The sequence below is a fragment of the Pempheris klunzingeri genome, chromosome 6, assembly GCF_042242105.1.
Source record: "Pempheris klunzingeri isolate RE-2024b chromosome 6, fPemKlu1.hap1, whole genome shotgun sequence".
Taxonomy (NCBI): Eukaryota; Metazoa; Chordata; class Actinopteri; order Acropomatiformes; family Pempheridae; genus Pempheris; species Pempheris klunzingeri.
The window spans coordinates 21,376,249-21,393,118 of NC_092017.1; the positions used below are offsets into that span (position 1 = coordinate 21,376,249).

At 41.6% G+C, this 16,870-nt stretch overlaps 2 protein-coding genes across 2 annotated transcripts in view; both read left to right on the forward strand.

The window, feature by feature from the left end:
- anos1b (anosmin 1b) overlaps positions 1–6,180 on the forward strand; it is a 38,812-nt gene extending 32,632 nt beyond the window's left edge. The window contains exons 9-15 of the mRNA XM_070832612.1: positions 458–596; positions 2,092–2,331; positions 3,359–3,453; positions 4,480–4,642; positions 5,224–5,456; positions 5,661–5,804; positions 5,979–6,180. Of these exons, the coding sequence (XP_070688713.1) occupies positions 458–596; positions 2,092–2,331; positions 3,359–3,453; positions 4,480–4,642; positions 5,224–5,456; positions 5,661–5,801 (1,011 nt within the window). The 3' untranslated portion in view covers positions 5,802–5,804; positions 5,979–6,180. The remainder of the gene's footprint in view (positions 1–457; positions 597–2,091; positions 2,332–3,358; positions 3,454–4,479; positions 4,643–5,223; positions 5,457–5,660; positions 5,805–5,978) is intronic.
- Positions 6,181–7,497: 1,317 nt separating this feature from the next.
- Positions 7,498–16,034, forward strand: LOC139202543 (sentrin-specific protease 5-like). The gene is made up of 10 exons (XM_070832068.1): positions 7,498–7,536; positions 8,595–10,273; positions 10,814–10,919; positions 11,767–11,914; positions 12,097–12,144; positions 12,281–12,358; positions 12,582–12,719; positions 13,706–13,789; positions 14,189–14,239; positions 14,583–16,034. Exons 2-10 carry the CDS (start codon positions 8,884–8,886, stop codon positions 14,691–14,693), a joined length of 2,154 nt encoding a protein of 717 aa, XP_070688169.1. The 5' UTR covers positions 7,498–7,536; positions 8,595–8,883; the 3' UTR covers positions 14,694–16,034.
- Positions 16,035–16,870: the final 836 nt, after the last annotated feature.

Consider the following 16,870-nt stretch of genomic DNA (forward strand, 5'->3'; position numbering starts at 1 on the left):
ACACACACACGCACGTACAGATGTACAAGCCATATGTTTTGTCTATCTTAAGCGTAATGGAAATACTTCAACCCCATTTTGTCTGCTGGTCACCAAGAAACTGCTTTTGACTTGCTTTTGTCTCATTCTGTCTTAAGTGTACGCATTTACAGAACCACACACACACACAGACGTGTTATCATCCAAGCATCTCTTTGTTGTGACTAGCTCGGATCCTCGCAGACAGACAGACCTGATTGACTAAGAGCCTGTTAATGAGCTGTCAGTCAAACAGCGGGCTAATGCAGAACAGGTCTGCGCTGTCAGTCAAAGAGCGGGGCACACACAACACTCAGGATGATGAGGATTAGGACTGTAAGGATGATGAAGGTGGCTGTACTCATATAATGGTGATCTGTTGTTCCAAAAGACTAAGACAACCTCTCCTTCCATGTTCCCATTCTTAAATTTTTGATAGGCGCAGTGTGAGCTGTGGCTGCAGGGTCTGCTGCCTGCTACTTCCTACTTCCTGTCTGTGCAGACGGTGGCCTACTGGGGTCAGAAGAGGCTGAAAAGCCCCAGAGCCCAAATTGTCTTCAACACAATAACTCATACAGGTAAACAAACAAAGCATCTTCTCGATAGGGCTGGATAGTATGACTTAAAATGCACTGTATGTTATGCTATACTTATATTTGTACATTTGACAGTAATATAGCTCATCAATTTTCTCCTCATGATTTCAGTAGAACATGATTGAAATACATTAAAAGATTTTGGGGTAATAATTCTGTCTAACCAACTTTCATACACGGTGCAGATGTTTAGTGTGTGCATGGCTGCAGTTTGCTCCACTTTTTTTCCAACAAATATGAAGTTCATCTTAAAGAGTAATTACTTTGGGGGGAAATGTGCAGCTTAATATTACACACCATCAATCAGACAGTGCTTCACTATTGCCTCACTGGGGAATCTGGATGAGCATCATGTCTAGAAATAAATGCTTATATAGAAACAGGTGTAACGTCACTAAGAAATATTTAATTTTTAGGAAGACACTAAAACTCCAGGAGGTTATGTACAGTTTTGTCTTGTAGGAATTAACAGTAAGGAGCTGGAAATACAGCCAAGACTTCGGCAATACAGCTACTTATGGACTTCCCTAGCAACCCTACTCCAAATAGAGACTCACTCAAGTACACATTTTAGTAAATCGCCTTTAGTAAATACTGTATGTATAGTTCCCAGCACCTATTTGTTAACAGAGCCATACATTGTTAGTTTCTAGAGCTGCTGCATTTGCAGACTGTCAGCATATTTTGTCTCCCTACAGCTGCACTGTATAAACACACGCATACAGTGGAAATTGGCGATGTTAATGGTCGTCCAGGCAACAGAGGTATTTATAGGTGACCTGTCGGTCAGCCCAGTAGAGGATTATAGCCAGCTGCTGCTCAATTATCAAACCACATACCAACATATTTATATGGAACATATTGCCATATATAATTTAGCTGTATTAATATTTGACACAGTCCATGTATTGGCCTGGTTTCACTCAATGCTAATGAGGGTCAGTTAGGGCAGATAAAGCCACTTAGTGCTTCTGGGTGAATGAATTAACAGGAAAGCTAGCTACCAGCTGCACTTTTGTCAGCGGTTTATGGTATCCTGGCACAATATAATACATTTATACATTCCATATGTTATATAACAGGTTTCATACATCCAGTCATTCATATGATGTGGTTTTTAGTGTTGTCAGTTACAGTATAAGTACATAAAACAGCTAATGTGTAAATAATGTTTACTTTAGAGTAAAGTAACTGCTCCTTCAAGACACACATGAAAGCACAATGGATATCACTGCTACATACAGTGTTCTAAGTTTTAATTTTATTGTGAAATTGTGCAAGATACAAAGCTCGTTGTTTATGAGCTAAGTGCTCAAATTACGTTTACCTTTAACTGCTCCGCTGTTTTCATTCCCAAGAAAGACCTGCAAATCAGCCAAAGTTTGAAATTTAACATTTATTATTTTCTCTCCTCTCCTCTCCTCTCCTCTCCTCTCCTCTCCTCTCCTCTCCTCTCCTCTCCTCTCCTCCACCAAAGGAGAGGACTTCTCCAATGAGCTCCCCTCTTCCTCATCTTCATCATCTCTTCCCTCCTCTCCTTCCCTCTCCTCCTCCTCCCCTTCCTCCTCGGACCCTCCCCACCCCTCCTCCTCTCTGCCTCACTCTGAATCCCCCCTTAACCCTGTCACCCCTGGCAACCTGCGCCTGGAGGTCGCTGCCCCTCATTACCATGATGACCAGCTGCAGGTCAAGGTGTTCTGGAAGTGGCCTTACCTCGGTGAGTTGATTTTGAAACACTGATTAAGTCAACAATACTCATAAACAAAATGACAAAGACAAAAGAAAGGCGAAAAACATGGAACAAAATCCTGCAAGCATTGATTTGGTTGTTCAGATTCTTTCTGATCTTTTCTGATCTGTATTTTTAAACCTTTGCTCAATTTTTTTTTTTACATATTTTGGGTTTGAAATGACTGGTAGGTACAAACATTTTTTGAAATGGTCCAGTAGTTCGCCTCAGCTGGCAACCGAATGGGCTACAATGGCTTTAATGTTATCCTTAAGGGAAACCATGCCAGTCAAAGAGCGTCCACTAAAAGTACTCAAAAGTTCAAAGTGTCTGACAACATTACAGAAAGAATCCCTACAGAGATAGAGCTGTAAGATCCTTCTTGTTTATTCAGCCCTTATATCGCTTGGCCACTCCACTCCACTGACAAATACTGTAATTTACCTGAACAATGGAGTTGCTGGGTTCCCACTACCTTGATCTGTTAGTTTTAAAAAGTTAGTTTAAGTCTGAACTAAACCGTGTTAAAACATTGAAGTCACAGTAATTAGACCAGCAACTCCTATGGTCTGCAAGGTAAAAAATCAATGGAGTCTGGTGGCTTTGACCTGAGTGATATAACAGCTGTATTTCTGGAGGGATCCTCTCTGTAATGTTGTCAGGGACTTGGAATAACAATCTGAGCCTGTCAGTGGCAAAAACAAGCACTTTAAGGAGACATGCTTTTAATGGCACAGCTGCTCTGATGGGACCTAGGCTTAAGAATACTGCAGTTATCCTTTAACACTAGTTGGTATTGGGATCTCCAGGTTGAAATCAACGAGAGCAGCTCCCTGTCTGTGTCTGTTACTGAGAAAGCAAACTATAAGAGGTTCACCAAAAGTAGACAATGCAAAACAGAGAAATGTAGAGAAAAGTAGGAAGTTTATCAGTGTACATCATGACATGTTTTTCTTATAAACACAAACATATGCCTACTTATGCAGTGTGTGTCTGTCTCTATTTTGCTTTACAGGCAGACAGAGACACCCTGGTCCATACATTTTGCGATGGCATCCACATACCTGCAGTTCAAATGTTACAAGCACAGAGAGAATAACAACTGTGCAGGTATAACTACCCTGGCAGGGTTTTATGTGTCTCTGTGTTCACGAAGTCGTGGATAGATGTGTTGTTTCTGTGTGAGCATTGTTGTTGTGTGGTTTTTTAGCGTATGTGTGTATCAGAGATCAGATTTCATCACCATAACTCAGATCAGTCTGGAATGCTCTCATCCTCTGTCTGCGTGTAACTTTGTCTCTCTGCCATCATCTCGCTCTGTCTCTGCCTAACATCACTTTTCCCATAACTCTGTCAAATCCCTGGCTGAAATATATACTGTATGTCTGTGTGTGTGTGTGTGTGTGTGTGTGTGTGTGTGTGTGTGTCACATGCACATAAATGTGGGACAGTTATCTTAGTTAGTTATTATCTGTGGGGAAGTAATTTCTAGAATCATCTCAGCAATCACTACGAACCATTAAATGTGTCACCAAAATGAAAACAGGCAATCTACTTTAAATGCATGTTTACAACATATTTTACTTATAAATGCTTCTATTTTAAACCAAAATCATGAAGTGAAGCGGCAGTAGAGAGCAGCATTTTAAAAGATAAAATGGCGTTGAGTGAATACTCTGCTCACAGCACTTCATCAAGAGCAAACTGGACTCCCCGACGTTAGACCTTTTCATTTCTCTCAGTGGTAATCTCTCATCTAAAATGACCTCAGTATCAGCGCGTTGATAAATATTGTGTGCAATTTGCCGAGGTCACAGACTCTGATTTCTGTTCATTGAAGTTCAGCCTTTTTTAAACAGAAATGATGCCATTTCTCGCCATTTGAAGGTGCCAGCCTGCAAATCTGCCTAATGCCGCTTCAAACTGTGGTGTTTATTCTACCATGGAGCTAGCAAGCTGCTTATATGACACAGGTTTCCAAACAAAAATAGAGGTAATATGTATATTTTAAGGAACCTTGTAATATGTCAGTTTTGAGAACCAGCTGTATACAGTAAACATGGCAAACTTTGCCATGTTGTATCTTCTTTTCAAACACTTTTTCTTATCCCTAACTTGACTTCATTCTCTCTCCAGGGCACCCACCACACTATCACAGGCCTGCTGTTCGCCTGTAAGTACCGGGTCGCCGTGGCACTGAAGGCTGACCTAGGGTCAGAGGCTGTTGCCTGGGTTACGACCCCGACTTGCTCCTCCATCAGGGTTAGAGGAGGCAAAGCTTTGCCCTGCAACACTGAGGGTATGAGCAACTAAAGACACATGCACACCTACACACACACACACACACACACACACACACACACACACACATTTACTGTATGTAAATGTGGTGATCCATTGATCTTCATTAATGCTGTGACCCCACAAAACATGTAAATATCTAAAATATAACTCTGTGGTGTAGATGAAACTATCCAACATTATATAAAGTAGTCAAAATGAACTCCACCTCCACCAGCTGTAACATTAAAATGCTGCTTATGTGTTTAAATTAATTAGATATACTGAGTATAATAGTATAACTCTGAAAGGAACCATTCTACCCAACAAATACTTCTACTTTAATGCTTTAAGTATATTTTGCTATTGAAACTTTAGTACTTTTCCTTATGTGGAATCTTCAATGCAGGAATTTTACCTGTAACAGAGTATTCTTACAGAGCAGTATTACCATTTTACATAAGTAAAAGGTCTGAATACTTTTTCCACCGCTGCATTTCAGCATAAAAACACCATCATGTTGTCTGCTGAGAAATAATTTCATTAACAGTGTTCTGTCATTAAGTGAAGGAAAGGTTTTGTGTTCTTTGTTTGTGTCAGAGCGCCTCCTGTCAGGCAGAAAGGTGGTACTGCGTCCAGAACGATTGACTGCAGAGTTTCAACAAGTCAATGGCACCCTGCTCACAACGCTTCGCTGGAGGATCTCCCAGCATGCACTGGACCCGGCAGCTGTGGAAGGGTTCCAGTTCACCTGGACGCTGCAGTCAGGGGTCACCACGGCAACGGGAGGGCAGGAGGACACACTCATCTCCCAGACTCAGACAATCGCACCGGTGAGACACGAGGGGAGGTTTACACTGACAGCACTTTATTTTATTTTTTTTATAAGTAATTTTACATCAGGTTGGTTTTGTTTTTTCATGTAAAAAATCACCAGACACCAGGTTATTTCAGCTGTTGCTCAATTAAAGAAATGTGTGAGGAGGAATGGTGTACGTGTGTGTGTCTGTGAACTTACACGGCTTCATCCTCCACAGTCTCAGCGCTCGGTATCAGTTTACGGTCTTCAGGCTGACAGCGTGTACCAGCTGCAGCTCCAGGTCTTAACAGAGGGGGGGAGCAACGGTGCCGCAGTCTCCAAGACTATACACACTCCAGCTATCAATGCCACGCTTTGATAGGTAAGGGCGCTTTCTTTGTAACACACTGCACTGCATTTTGTGTAGCTCTGTGAAAAAACTAATAGTCAAAAGTATAACATAGCTTTAATTTTCCATCATGATATGAGAATGTGTTTCTATGACAGGATATTTTTCATCTTTTGTCCTCTTAATCCTACCCATCATGTCTTCCAGGCCTAAACCCCACAGCTGTCATCGTCTGCTGCACCACGGTCATCTTCACCAACATCCGCTTCTCCTCCGTCTCCGTCCACAGAGCAGCATGGTTCCAACACGACCAAAACTAAAATAAAGAAAGTTTCCTCTGTGTAAAGTAGATCACTCTCTTGGTATTTCCTACTCTGTGTCCTGACTTCCTTTTCACTTTAATCACTTTTCAAACATCAGGAAGGTGGCGAGCTCGTTCTAACGGAAAAACTCATTAATCGTTCATCTAATCAATCATTAATCTGTCTGCTCATTCGAAGGTCATGGCCTAAGTCAATATTGTTTTGTAAAGATTGTAAAAAAATAAATAACTGTACCTGTGCATGGTGCCAGTTTATAAAGCACTAAGTACCTACATGTAGTCTTGGCAGTGAAACATGTATCCTTGAACCATATTTGTGTCTATTTTTGTAAATTAAAAATGCAGCATTTTTCCAGATTATTCCTTTTGGCAGTGGTGCCACAGTGCTGCAGCATTGCAAGACATGTATGTGAAAAATGAGACTCCTTGCACGGCTGCATCTGCACGTTTAGGGGTTTAGATGGGACTACTAAGGTCATTTCTAATCACCTGACATCACTGGAGCCAACATACACTTCTAAAGAGACTTATTATGCTTGTTGTTTTTGATTATGCAAGTAGAGAATGACACAGCACTGACTTTATGTACAAATGTATAGCAACAGACTGAAGGTGGTTATTTCAATGCATAATCTGCACCATTATCTTTGAAGCCGGTGGGTCTGAGTTGTTGTGCTGAAACCTTGAAATAAGCTCAATATATTTTAATATTTTGTTCACATTTAAAAAAAAAAGCTCATTTTTCTCCTAAATCTGTCTAAAGTTGCTTGTTTGATACATTTTGGGCCTTGTGCAGCGTTAAATGTGCGTTATGGTACACCCATCTTATGAAATAATATGTGACCTATTTACACAGTTAATACAGCTATACCTGGTAGATTTCTTTGTTTTTTTACTAGAGTCATGGCATTACTTTGAAAAGGTTTGGAACTACTGGTGTCAAGCAGCCAGTAATTATCATGTTAATATTCTTTCTATGTAACCTTTTTTTTTTTTTTTTTGCATTTTACTGTTGATAATTTTGTACTTAATTCCATAAATTTTTGACTGTTAGTTTTATTTATTGTTTTCCTGTCTTAGTTTTTTGTAATTAAAGATTATCAAGATACAGTGTGTGTTGTGTCAGTGATCTGGAGGTTAGAAATGATAACAGGGATATTATACCAGTTTATTATTTCCAATTTGCATCATAGTTTGCATTATGCTTAAATTATATTTTAAATTAGAACGGATCATCCATTATATTCACTTATTTTCACTGGATGTGATGCTGATATAAGCAAACTGGGTGAGAGGACGACGAAGGTTACTTCGGGAGAGAATCCGGATTTAACCGAAGAGTCAGCCCGACGCCGTGACGCAATCAACGAGCGACTACAGCTTGGCTTGTTGTTTCTTCAAATCGTGGTTTGACGAAACTCAGTTTGTTATTTCACAGACAAGGTAATGCATAATGATGTTTCTTTTCCGTTTTTATGATGGTTTGGGGCTTATACCGCGCATCACTTCAAATGCCAATTCGCAGCTCCTCTTTTGTCTTTAAACGCCTCCAACTTCCTACTGAAAATGGAGGAAATGTATGTAGTCGCTGCTTTGTGTTTTGGCTGCAGCTAGCTAACTTAGCTAGCTCCAGGGGAATGACTAACTTGTGCAAAACTTTGTGAAATGTGATATTGTAATGAGTTACATTACATGACGCTAGGTTATATTTTTAAATGATGTGCGGGTCTGCTTCAGTCGCTCGGTGCCCATTGTTCCTTTAGTAATGTATCTTAGCTCACGTAGTTTTGTTGGACTCCATAATTTAATTGATTGTGGGAATTGTAGCAGACACTTTTAATGACTAATGCACCTGCGTACACTCAATATATGCTCCTAAAGTATTGCTAAACGTCGCCGCGGTGTTGCTAACGAAATAACACGTCTGAAAAGGTGATATTAACGTTACTTTAAAAAGAAGAGTAACACAATACGTCAGGCCAGTACGTGCTATTGTGTTGTCGTGATACCTTTACGCAAACAAGTGTGTGAGCTGCAAGCTAAAACTAATTGATAAAACACAGTGATCCACCTGTTAAAGAAGATGACACTGCGGTTGCTACTTCAGTTTTTTCTCCTTCAATGACCGTCGTCCGCACAAAATGAGGAATAGATATAAGGGACACGTCACTTTAAGTAAAACACGTGTATTCTTTTTTTTTACTGTCCTTTACAGGAAACAACACAAGTGGACAAGTGATAGTTTACAAAAAAAAACCTTCACCTGTTGTGGAGTTTACCTGGAAATGGGGACATTTTCTGATTTATTTGTAGATATTCACATGTAAAATAGCAACAACTTTTAGCCCAACAGAGAATTTCTGTCATTCTGGTGGTCTTGGACGGTGTAGTAGTTTTATTTTTTTTTTCATCAGGGTTGTTATCTGATCGGCAGTATAGCTTTCATTGGCTCTTCCTCTTTCTTCCCTCTTTTTGTCATTTTTTCCACTTGTTCCTGTTAGGAGACCACGGTGCTGCCATTCCATACAGAGTCTACCCATCACCACTGAGGAGCACTCCGTACCTACCATGTTCTAGTCTGCTGTCGTATCAATAACCCTTGTGGTGGAAAAGGCTTGAGAAAGGCTTGATTTCTACACAGCAAGTTCTTGACAGCAGAATACCTGGAGGGAAGTGTCAGGATACAAACACCAAACCAAACTTCATATTCAGAGGAACAAAGCGGAGGAGAGGACAGGAGTGCGGACAGGGGGTGTTGGGGATGGGGTTGAAGAGCCAAAGGCGGGCGTCATGGTTCACAGCGGCTCTGCATCCCCAATGAAAACAACACCGTCAGCATCCCCTCATTTAACTGTTCCAGCCACAGCCAGTCCCCTGCAAGCAGCTCCTCTAGTGCCCCCTCCTGGAGATGCTACAGATCAGGACCTCACCCATACCCCTGGCAAGCTCCTCACCACAGACCTTATCTCCAACTCCGACTCGACCCAGCCCTCTGCTCCGAGTCCTGCTAATGCCAAGCCACACCAAGCTTTTGCTACTAACTCAAGCTCAGCATCAGCATGGTGCCCTACACAGACACCAATCCCTGGTCTGGGCACAATCAACGGCCGCAAGTCAAGCAGGAAGAGAACCCCTAAGGCTTGTGACTGCTGTGGCCCCAACAGTACAGGACACAATGACAGCACTTCAGGCAGAGGAAGAGGAAGGGGGAAAGGGAGAAGAAGGGGTCCCGGTGGTGACCTCTGGGACACCCCAAAAAGGAAAGTGGATGGCCAGCTGACACACATCAAGAGTTTTGGTTTCAACCAGGAGATGTTAGAGGAAACGGAGGATGAAGATGACAGACATGATGCTCCTTCACAAATGCCTGGTGCCCTCCCTGTCACATTGTCCCCGCAGGATGGACCAATAAGGGCAGATGCTGCTCCAGAGAAAGGGGATGTGGAGAAAAAGGAGGCCATGCTGATGGATGGGTCAGGGGTTGCTGGTGATGGTAGGGATGTGGAGATGAGATTGCTGGGAATGGTAGGCAGTGGAGCATCAGCAGTAAGAGGATGCGGGAGAGGAGGAAGGGGAATGGTGGGAGCTTTGCTTGCGTCAAATATAGAAGTAGAAAGTGGAGGAAAGAGGGGAGGTTTAAGTGGTGTTGTCATCAGCTCTGAATCTCCGTTTGGAAATGGAGAAACTGTAAACCTATCTGACACTGAACCTGAAGAGGAGGTGAAGGAGGGCAAAATGATTATGAGTGAAATGGAAAATGGATTGCTGTCTGTCTCACAGCAGCCAGGTCCTGCCTCAAGTTCAGAATCTCCCCAGGACCTGGAGATGCAGATGGACCAGACTCCTGACAGAACAGACTCGGTGTCAGTACCAATAACTCTGTCCAACGGAGACGTCGTCACACCAACAAGGGACGACTACGGCTCCACACTTATGGAGGTGGAAACCTCTCATCCAGCTAGGGTTTTGCCTCCATCCCAGGGCCCCATTGCAGTGAGCAGCATGCAGCACAGCTGGGCATTAAGAGACCACAGGTTGTACTGTCAGTGTGGAACCTGGGAAGAGACGGAGAAGGAAGAAATGTCAGGAAAAGATCACTCAGGAGAAACAGATGGAAGAGAGATGGATGGAAAGATGCCAGATAAAGAAAGCTTGGAGCATCTCACTGATATGATCCACGGTAAGATGAGCACTTTTTCTATCATGACATTACATCTCCATGAATGTTTATACACTCATAGTTTCAAAAGACAAGTTTCAGTTTCATCTAGCATAATACAAAAAATAGTCCAGAAAGAAAAGAAAAAAAAATTCTCTTACAATTTCAACAGGTGACATCAACAATGCACACATGCAGCTCCATCCTCTTAGAAGGAATTTTTTGTGTTTTTGTTCTTAGTCAGTGTCTTCCTGGTGTCACTTATCTTTGAAGGTAAAGCAAACAAACAGGAATGCAGCTTTGACACAAAGAAGCAAAAACTATTTCAGTGAGAAGTGGTGAAGAATGCGTAAATATCGGCCATGTCCCGATTGCTTCCATAAAAATGTAAAACTGCTATTCATTAGCACACAGGCCTGAATTTGATACAATTACAATCGGAGCAGTGGAATCATTATCAGTGTTGTAACTTTGGGTTTTAACATCAGAGAAAAACAACGTGTTTCTGTCATTCAGTCAGTAGATCACATGATTCAGCGCTAATAACTTTCTCTCTGTCAGAATTTCTGGAGAGCTTCTACCTGAAGTACGGCGGGTTCATCCCTCTCAGTGAGACTGATGTCCTGGAACACCTGAAGAAGAAAGGCAATTCTGACCTCAGTAGCAGGTTAGCATACACACACGCACACACACACACACACACACACACACACACACACACACACACACACACACACACACACACACACACACACACACACACACACACACAGACACACACACACACACACACACACACACACACACACACAGTCTGCTTGAATGCTTGAAGGTTTATCTGATTGTTAATCCTTGGCCTTTCACATGAATCCAGTGATGCAGGTGAAATAAACATAAAGCAGCTAAGTACTTCAGTTGACCACAGTGAGGATGACATATGCAGAATTTTTCCAAACAAGACACTGAAGCACAGACAGTGGATGTATTCCAGCTGTGACGGCGTTTAGAGGTTATTGTTTTCACCTTGTGAATCTTATGTAAATTTTCTGTCAGCAAAATGCAGTCGCTAAACTCAACAGGTGTGTAGTTGAGATCACAGTGAATTCCAAGTTTGGAGATGGGTGTGGTTTGAGCAAAGGCCACAGAAGTAGGCAAGCGGCCAATGGTCCCTCCAATTTATGCCCCTGGCCAACATTCTTTCATTCCCGTCCACTAATTCAGCACATTTTATTTAACCTTTATTATAACAACTAACAACAGCAAAACTGCCTTTTACACACTCTACACATACTAACTGTATTTTGCTGCAACCAGTTTATCCTTAATGAGTAAAAAAAACATTGTTTAAGGAGAAGGCATGTGAAACCTTAACTTGGACGTCCCTATCCATGTGAGGATGTTTAGGCATCCTGAATAAATCTGTCACATCTCTTTCATTATCTTAGCCTGTTATATTCTGTTACATGTCCTTGAAGATATGATTAACACTTTCTCCTCTCGATGCTTTTGTTCAGGGGACTGGAGATCAAAGAGGCGATGGCTCGGTACAGGGCGGGGCTGGCCTCTGCCCCTTTTGCAGGCTTCATGGTGACATATAACAAACACACCCTGGGCCTGGAGGACCTCGGCACACTGGAAGAACAGAACTGGCTTAATGACCAGGTAAAGAAGGACCAACGGTTATACTGTTAAAGAAAAGCATTCTTGTCTCAGTCACACTTCTTCTCAGTCTGTCTTGCAGACTAAAGTCACTTTAAAAGTAGAATGCAGCAGAAAAGAAATGTCATGTTTGGTGTTTTAGTAATGTTGGATAGTCTTATTATGAAACTTCTGTCTTTTTTCAGATAATCAACATGTATGGAGAACTCATTATGGAGGCGACGCAACACAAGGTAAGAGAGGACATGCTTGTTTGCTTGAAATGCAAGTCCTAAAATTGTGTTGCAGTGCTTTATCAATAATTTGATTAATAGATGCACTTAATATTGACAGTGTTTGTGTGTTTTATTGTTTCTCTTTCTATGTCAGGTTCATTTTTTCAACAGCTTTTTCCACAAGCAGCTGGTTGCCAAGGGTTACGATGGCGTGAAGAGATGGACTAAAAAAGTAAGGAGGACGATGGAACGGTTTCATTACACTTCTACTTCGGCTTCTGATTTGCCTCTCAGAGTCGGCGCTTGACAACCGCTCTTGCCCACTTAATACAGGCAGGCTGTTGGCAACCACCGTCTAAATTTGAGTTTGTTTTTTTAACTTCATATAGTGGAAGTCATTTGAAATATGTGCAGTAATTAATTTGCGTGTATGTTCGTGTGCGGGATAATTTCAGGTCGACCTTTTCTCCAAGTGGCTGTTGCTGATCCCCATCCATTTAGAAATTCACTGGTCTCTTGTCACGGTCACCATGGCAACCAAAACCATCAGTTACTACGACAGCCAAGGAATCGTCTTCAGACACACCACAGATGTGAGTGCCCCTGTGCATGTCGATGTCTTTGGGTTGTAGGTCATTGTTTCATTTGGGATGATTGTGAATCTGTGGAATTAACGAGCACTAATGAGACAAAACCGTCGGTAGTTGTGTTTCAACGTACTTTTATGTGCATTTTGTAGATTTGCATAAGAAAAGGTTGATGGAAATGGCAAAATTCAAAAAAACTTCCTCAGTTTTGCCAAAAAGATTTTAAGTGATAGTGATCTTTGCCTTTTTCAAAAAAGAGTTCATGCACAAAGTGGAAGATGGAAGCACCTCTGAATAACTTTTGATGGAGCAATCATTCCTCGTCCCTAGACAGCATGAAACATGGCAAATGGTGTACTGGCTGTCAGCCAGCGTCTCCATAAACTCCATAAAGTTTTTACTGTTCCTCTGACCTGTCTGTCTCTTCAAACCAGTTGATAGAAACACACCTAATGTACATTTTCCTTATTTTATTACATTTTTTTGCAACATTTCAAAACATCGCTTAAAATTCGCTTAAATGTGGACAAAGGTCATCTCATAAATTCTTATGAGATGAATCGTTGTTTTCTCATGTTCTTCTCTGTTTTATGTCCTTGGCTGAATCTACCAGTTGTTTCCTCGGAATGTGCTTTGATTAATTCAAACCATCTACATTTGCCCTTGACAGATTTATAGAAAATGGCGCACAGTGGCTTTAAAGTCCTGTTGTGTTCCCTTTGTTAACCAAATAGTCTGATATTTCTGTCCTTGCGTCGGCGAAGGTAGGCTGGTGAACAGTTCAAGACATGGTGCAGTGTTTAATATCACATCATACATCTTCCTGTGTAAATGTTGCTCATATTCTCTCTTCTTGACTGGACTGAGTAATGTCTATTTCAGTCCACAGTATTGACCATTAATGATATCAAATAATGAATTTACAGTCACAGTCTCTCTCTCTCTCTCCCTCTCTCTCTCTCTTTCTTTCTTTTTCTGTGATTCCCTACCAGAACATTATGAAGTATCTTCTGTCTGAAGCCAGAGAGAAGAAACAGGCGGCTTTCCAGAAAGGCTGGAAGATTACCATCATCAAGGTAACCCTCAACCCTGACTGTACAGCTCATGCTGTGTTCACCATGTGTCCGGAAAACATTTATATCGCACAATGGATGCTTGTCAAATGCAAAAAAGTATGATAAACAACATTACACTGTACATTCCAAAAACTGTTAACAAATAACTGTTAAATGTGCCAAAATAACATAGTAACATATCCCAGGCCACTAAAAATGTTGTTTATTAATGCAAATTAATTGAGCAAACACATCTCAGTAAGGACTTTAAATCAGCATACAAATACAAAGTTACTGTCACATTGTTTTTAAGGGGAACTGTTTCTTAATCTGTAAAATAGGTGCCTGTATATACAGTATATATTACTGTGACATTGTTTGTCCGGCTCCCTGCTTGACTGTGTCTTGTTGACTCCTCAGGGTATTCCTCAGCAGAAAAACGACAGCGACTGTGGAGTTTTTGTCCTCGAGGTGAGATTTTATTCTTTCCCGCCTTTACAGCTGTTGCCCGTCCTCTGTTGATCACCCTTTTTTTTTTTTTTAATTAATTTTCCCCATCCCCTGTCCCTCTTAGCCTCCTCCTTTTGCTTTATCTGTCTTTTTCTGGGCAGAAAAATGAATCTTGTAGAGCTGGTGTCCCCAAGGTCTTTCCTGCCCCAAGTTTCTACTTGAATTTGATTATTGCTCAATCATCCACGGGGCCGAAAGACACTGGAGAGAAGCTTGTATCATTGCCCACGTTTAATATGGACACCTAGCTGTAATTGTGGATTATTTTTTCCTCACTGGCTGTTTTTCTGTCTTGGTCTGTCAGTACTGCCGTTGTCTCTCCGTGAAGCAGCCTCTGCTGTTCTGTCAGGAGGACATGCCTCGAATCCGCAAGAGAATCTACAAGGAGCTGTGCGACTGTCGCCTCAACGTTTGAACCACTGAATAGTCGCTCTTACTCACTGACTGCTTGCCTGGTTACATCAGATGGTCTGTCCAAGTCTGTCGGACAGCCTGTTTCACTGACAGCCTGTTACATAAGCCAGGGCAGCCTGGCCATCTGTATTCCAGGGAGCCCTGACTGCCAGCAGGGTGGCTGCCCACGTGGACCTTTGGTGACTTTTGGAGTTCAGTAACAGTCTGAAGCCAAGCAGACCTTAACTTTCAAACTTGCAAAGAACTACTGACGTGGCCCCCTACTGACCCACAAAAATGCTGGACCCGTACCCATGTTTTTGCTTTCACATTTCCATCCCCAGTGGATTTCAACCACATGGCCAAACAGCCGCCTTTGAGGACACAAGGGAGCTCTGACTTGGACTGAGGACACAGGCGTTGGACCAGCCTGGACCAATGGGACGGACCTCCCATCCCAAATGGAGTGGCCTTACCTCCCAGATGACCATTTTAACCCAAATGACATTTTTAACTGTTTATTGTCTGCTGGACGTTACAGCCGTATCAAGCTTACAGTTATGTATGTGTTTTCTAACATGTTAATAAAATTAGGATGTACGATTTAGTGGACCAGCTGTTCACGCAAAACTTGAAGGTTTGAGTTGGTTTTGTTCTCTCGGGGGTTCAGATATTTGCACGGTTAGAGGCCTATCCATTGAAGAGAATATCAACTGAATGTACTGATCACGTATTCTTCCTGGCTGCCTCGCAGGTTGGAGACTTAGCACCATACAGGTTAATGGCACATTCTGGCTGTGGCTTGAGACAGGGATTTAATTTTCAAAGGTAGTTTTTGTTTAAAGTATCAGGTTCTTGAGACCATTCTCCAAATAATTTCTTATTGAAATTCCAGTTTTTCCATACCATTATTTCCAGCTTGTTTGTTTTGCTGTGATCACGTTCTTTTGGTAGGCTTTGCACAAGCATTTTCCAGCCTTTTCAACTGAAAGCCAATTTTTGATAATACTTAATATTTGAATCCTTCAGTTTCAGTCTCTCATGCTGGTTAGTAAATTCCATGTTAAGCTGTACAGCTAGCTGCTGATGGTGAGGACCACCATTTTTTTTATTTTTTTTTTATTTCAACCAACCAGTTTCTACTTGTTCACTTTGTCTTTACAAGGCCTACTGCTTCACATGGATGCATTAACACAGGTACAGTAAATCATGCTTACAGAGTGGCCTCTTAACGGAGAAACAAGTGGACCTCAACTATTTTGATTAATTTGATCTGTCCATCTTGGATTTTGTTGTTATATTCACTTATATGTATTTACAGATTGTATTGTACTTTTATTGGCCTAATATTGTACATGCTTGCTTTGGCTAAAAACCACAATGGTTTCTGGTCTGTTTTTATTGTTGTTATTAAAAAGGCCATTAATGCTGGGATTTTTGTGGCAGCTTTTCTCTCAGTAGTACACTGGTGTGAATAACAAAGTCACAGAAATGTTTGGAAGAAGAAAAAAAACAAAACCCTGTGACCATCTGTGCCACGCAGAGATGGTCACATTTATCCAGCAGTTTTTGTTTCATATGTTTCTCCTCTACCAGCAGTCCTTGAGATTCAGTACTGATTAAAAAATAAAATAAAACGGCCGTGCCAAAAGTAAGAAGAGGAATAGACTCAATTCTGATATCAATAAAATTCTGGGGGATGTACAGTAAACTCTCTCTTTATATCCCTGTTTTCAGTGCGAGGATGACGGGAGCGACCTTCAAGTTAAATCTGTCCCTCCACCACTAATTGTGTGCGAAAGGCTTCAAAGGTAATCTAATCTTCTCATCAATCTAATCAAGGTCTCATCAAAATCATGGGTTTAGTTGATCTATTTTCTTGCGGAAAAAAGTAGATTGTGATCAGATTTCTGCATTAATGGGTGATGAGAAACCTAAAGCATCTTACTCGATTAAAAAAATAATAAAAATCTGTACTGTAGTTGGGGCCGAACGAACCCCTGCATTACTACATAATTACCAGAAGAGCGGGCCCTATATCAGCAATTATCATGTTACCGTGTTTATCCTCTTTTTTTTTTTTCTCTTGGCGTCCATCCAGGGCACAAGGTCAGAAAGAGGTAAGCAGCCCTGGAGCTGGATTGAGGTTGAGTGTGTCGCTCAAGGGCACTTCAGCAAGGACATCCCTGACCCATACGG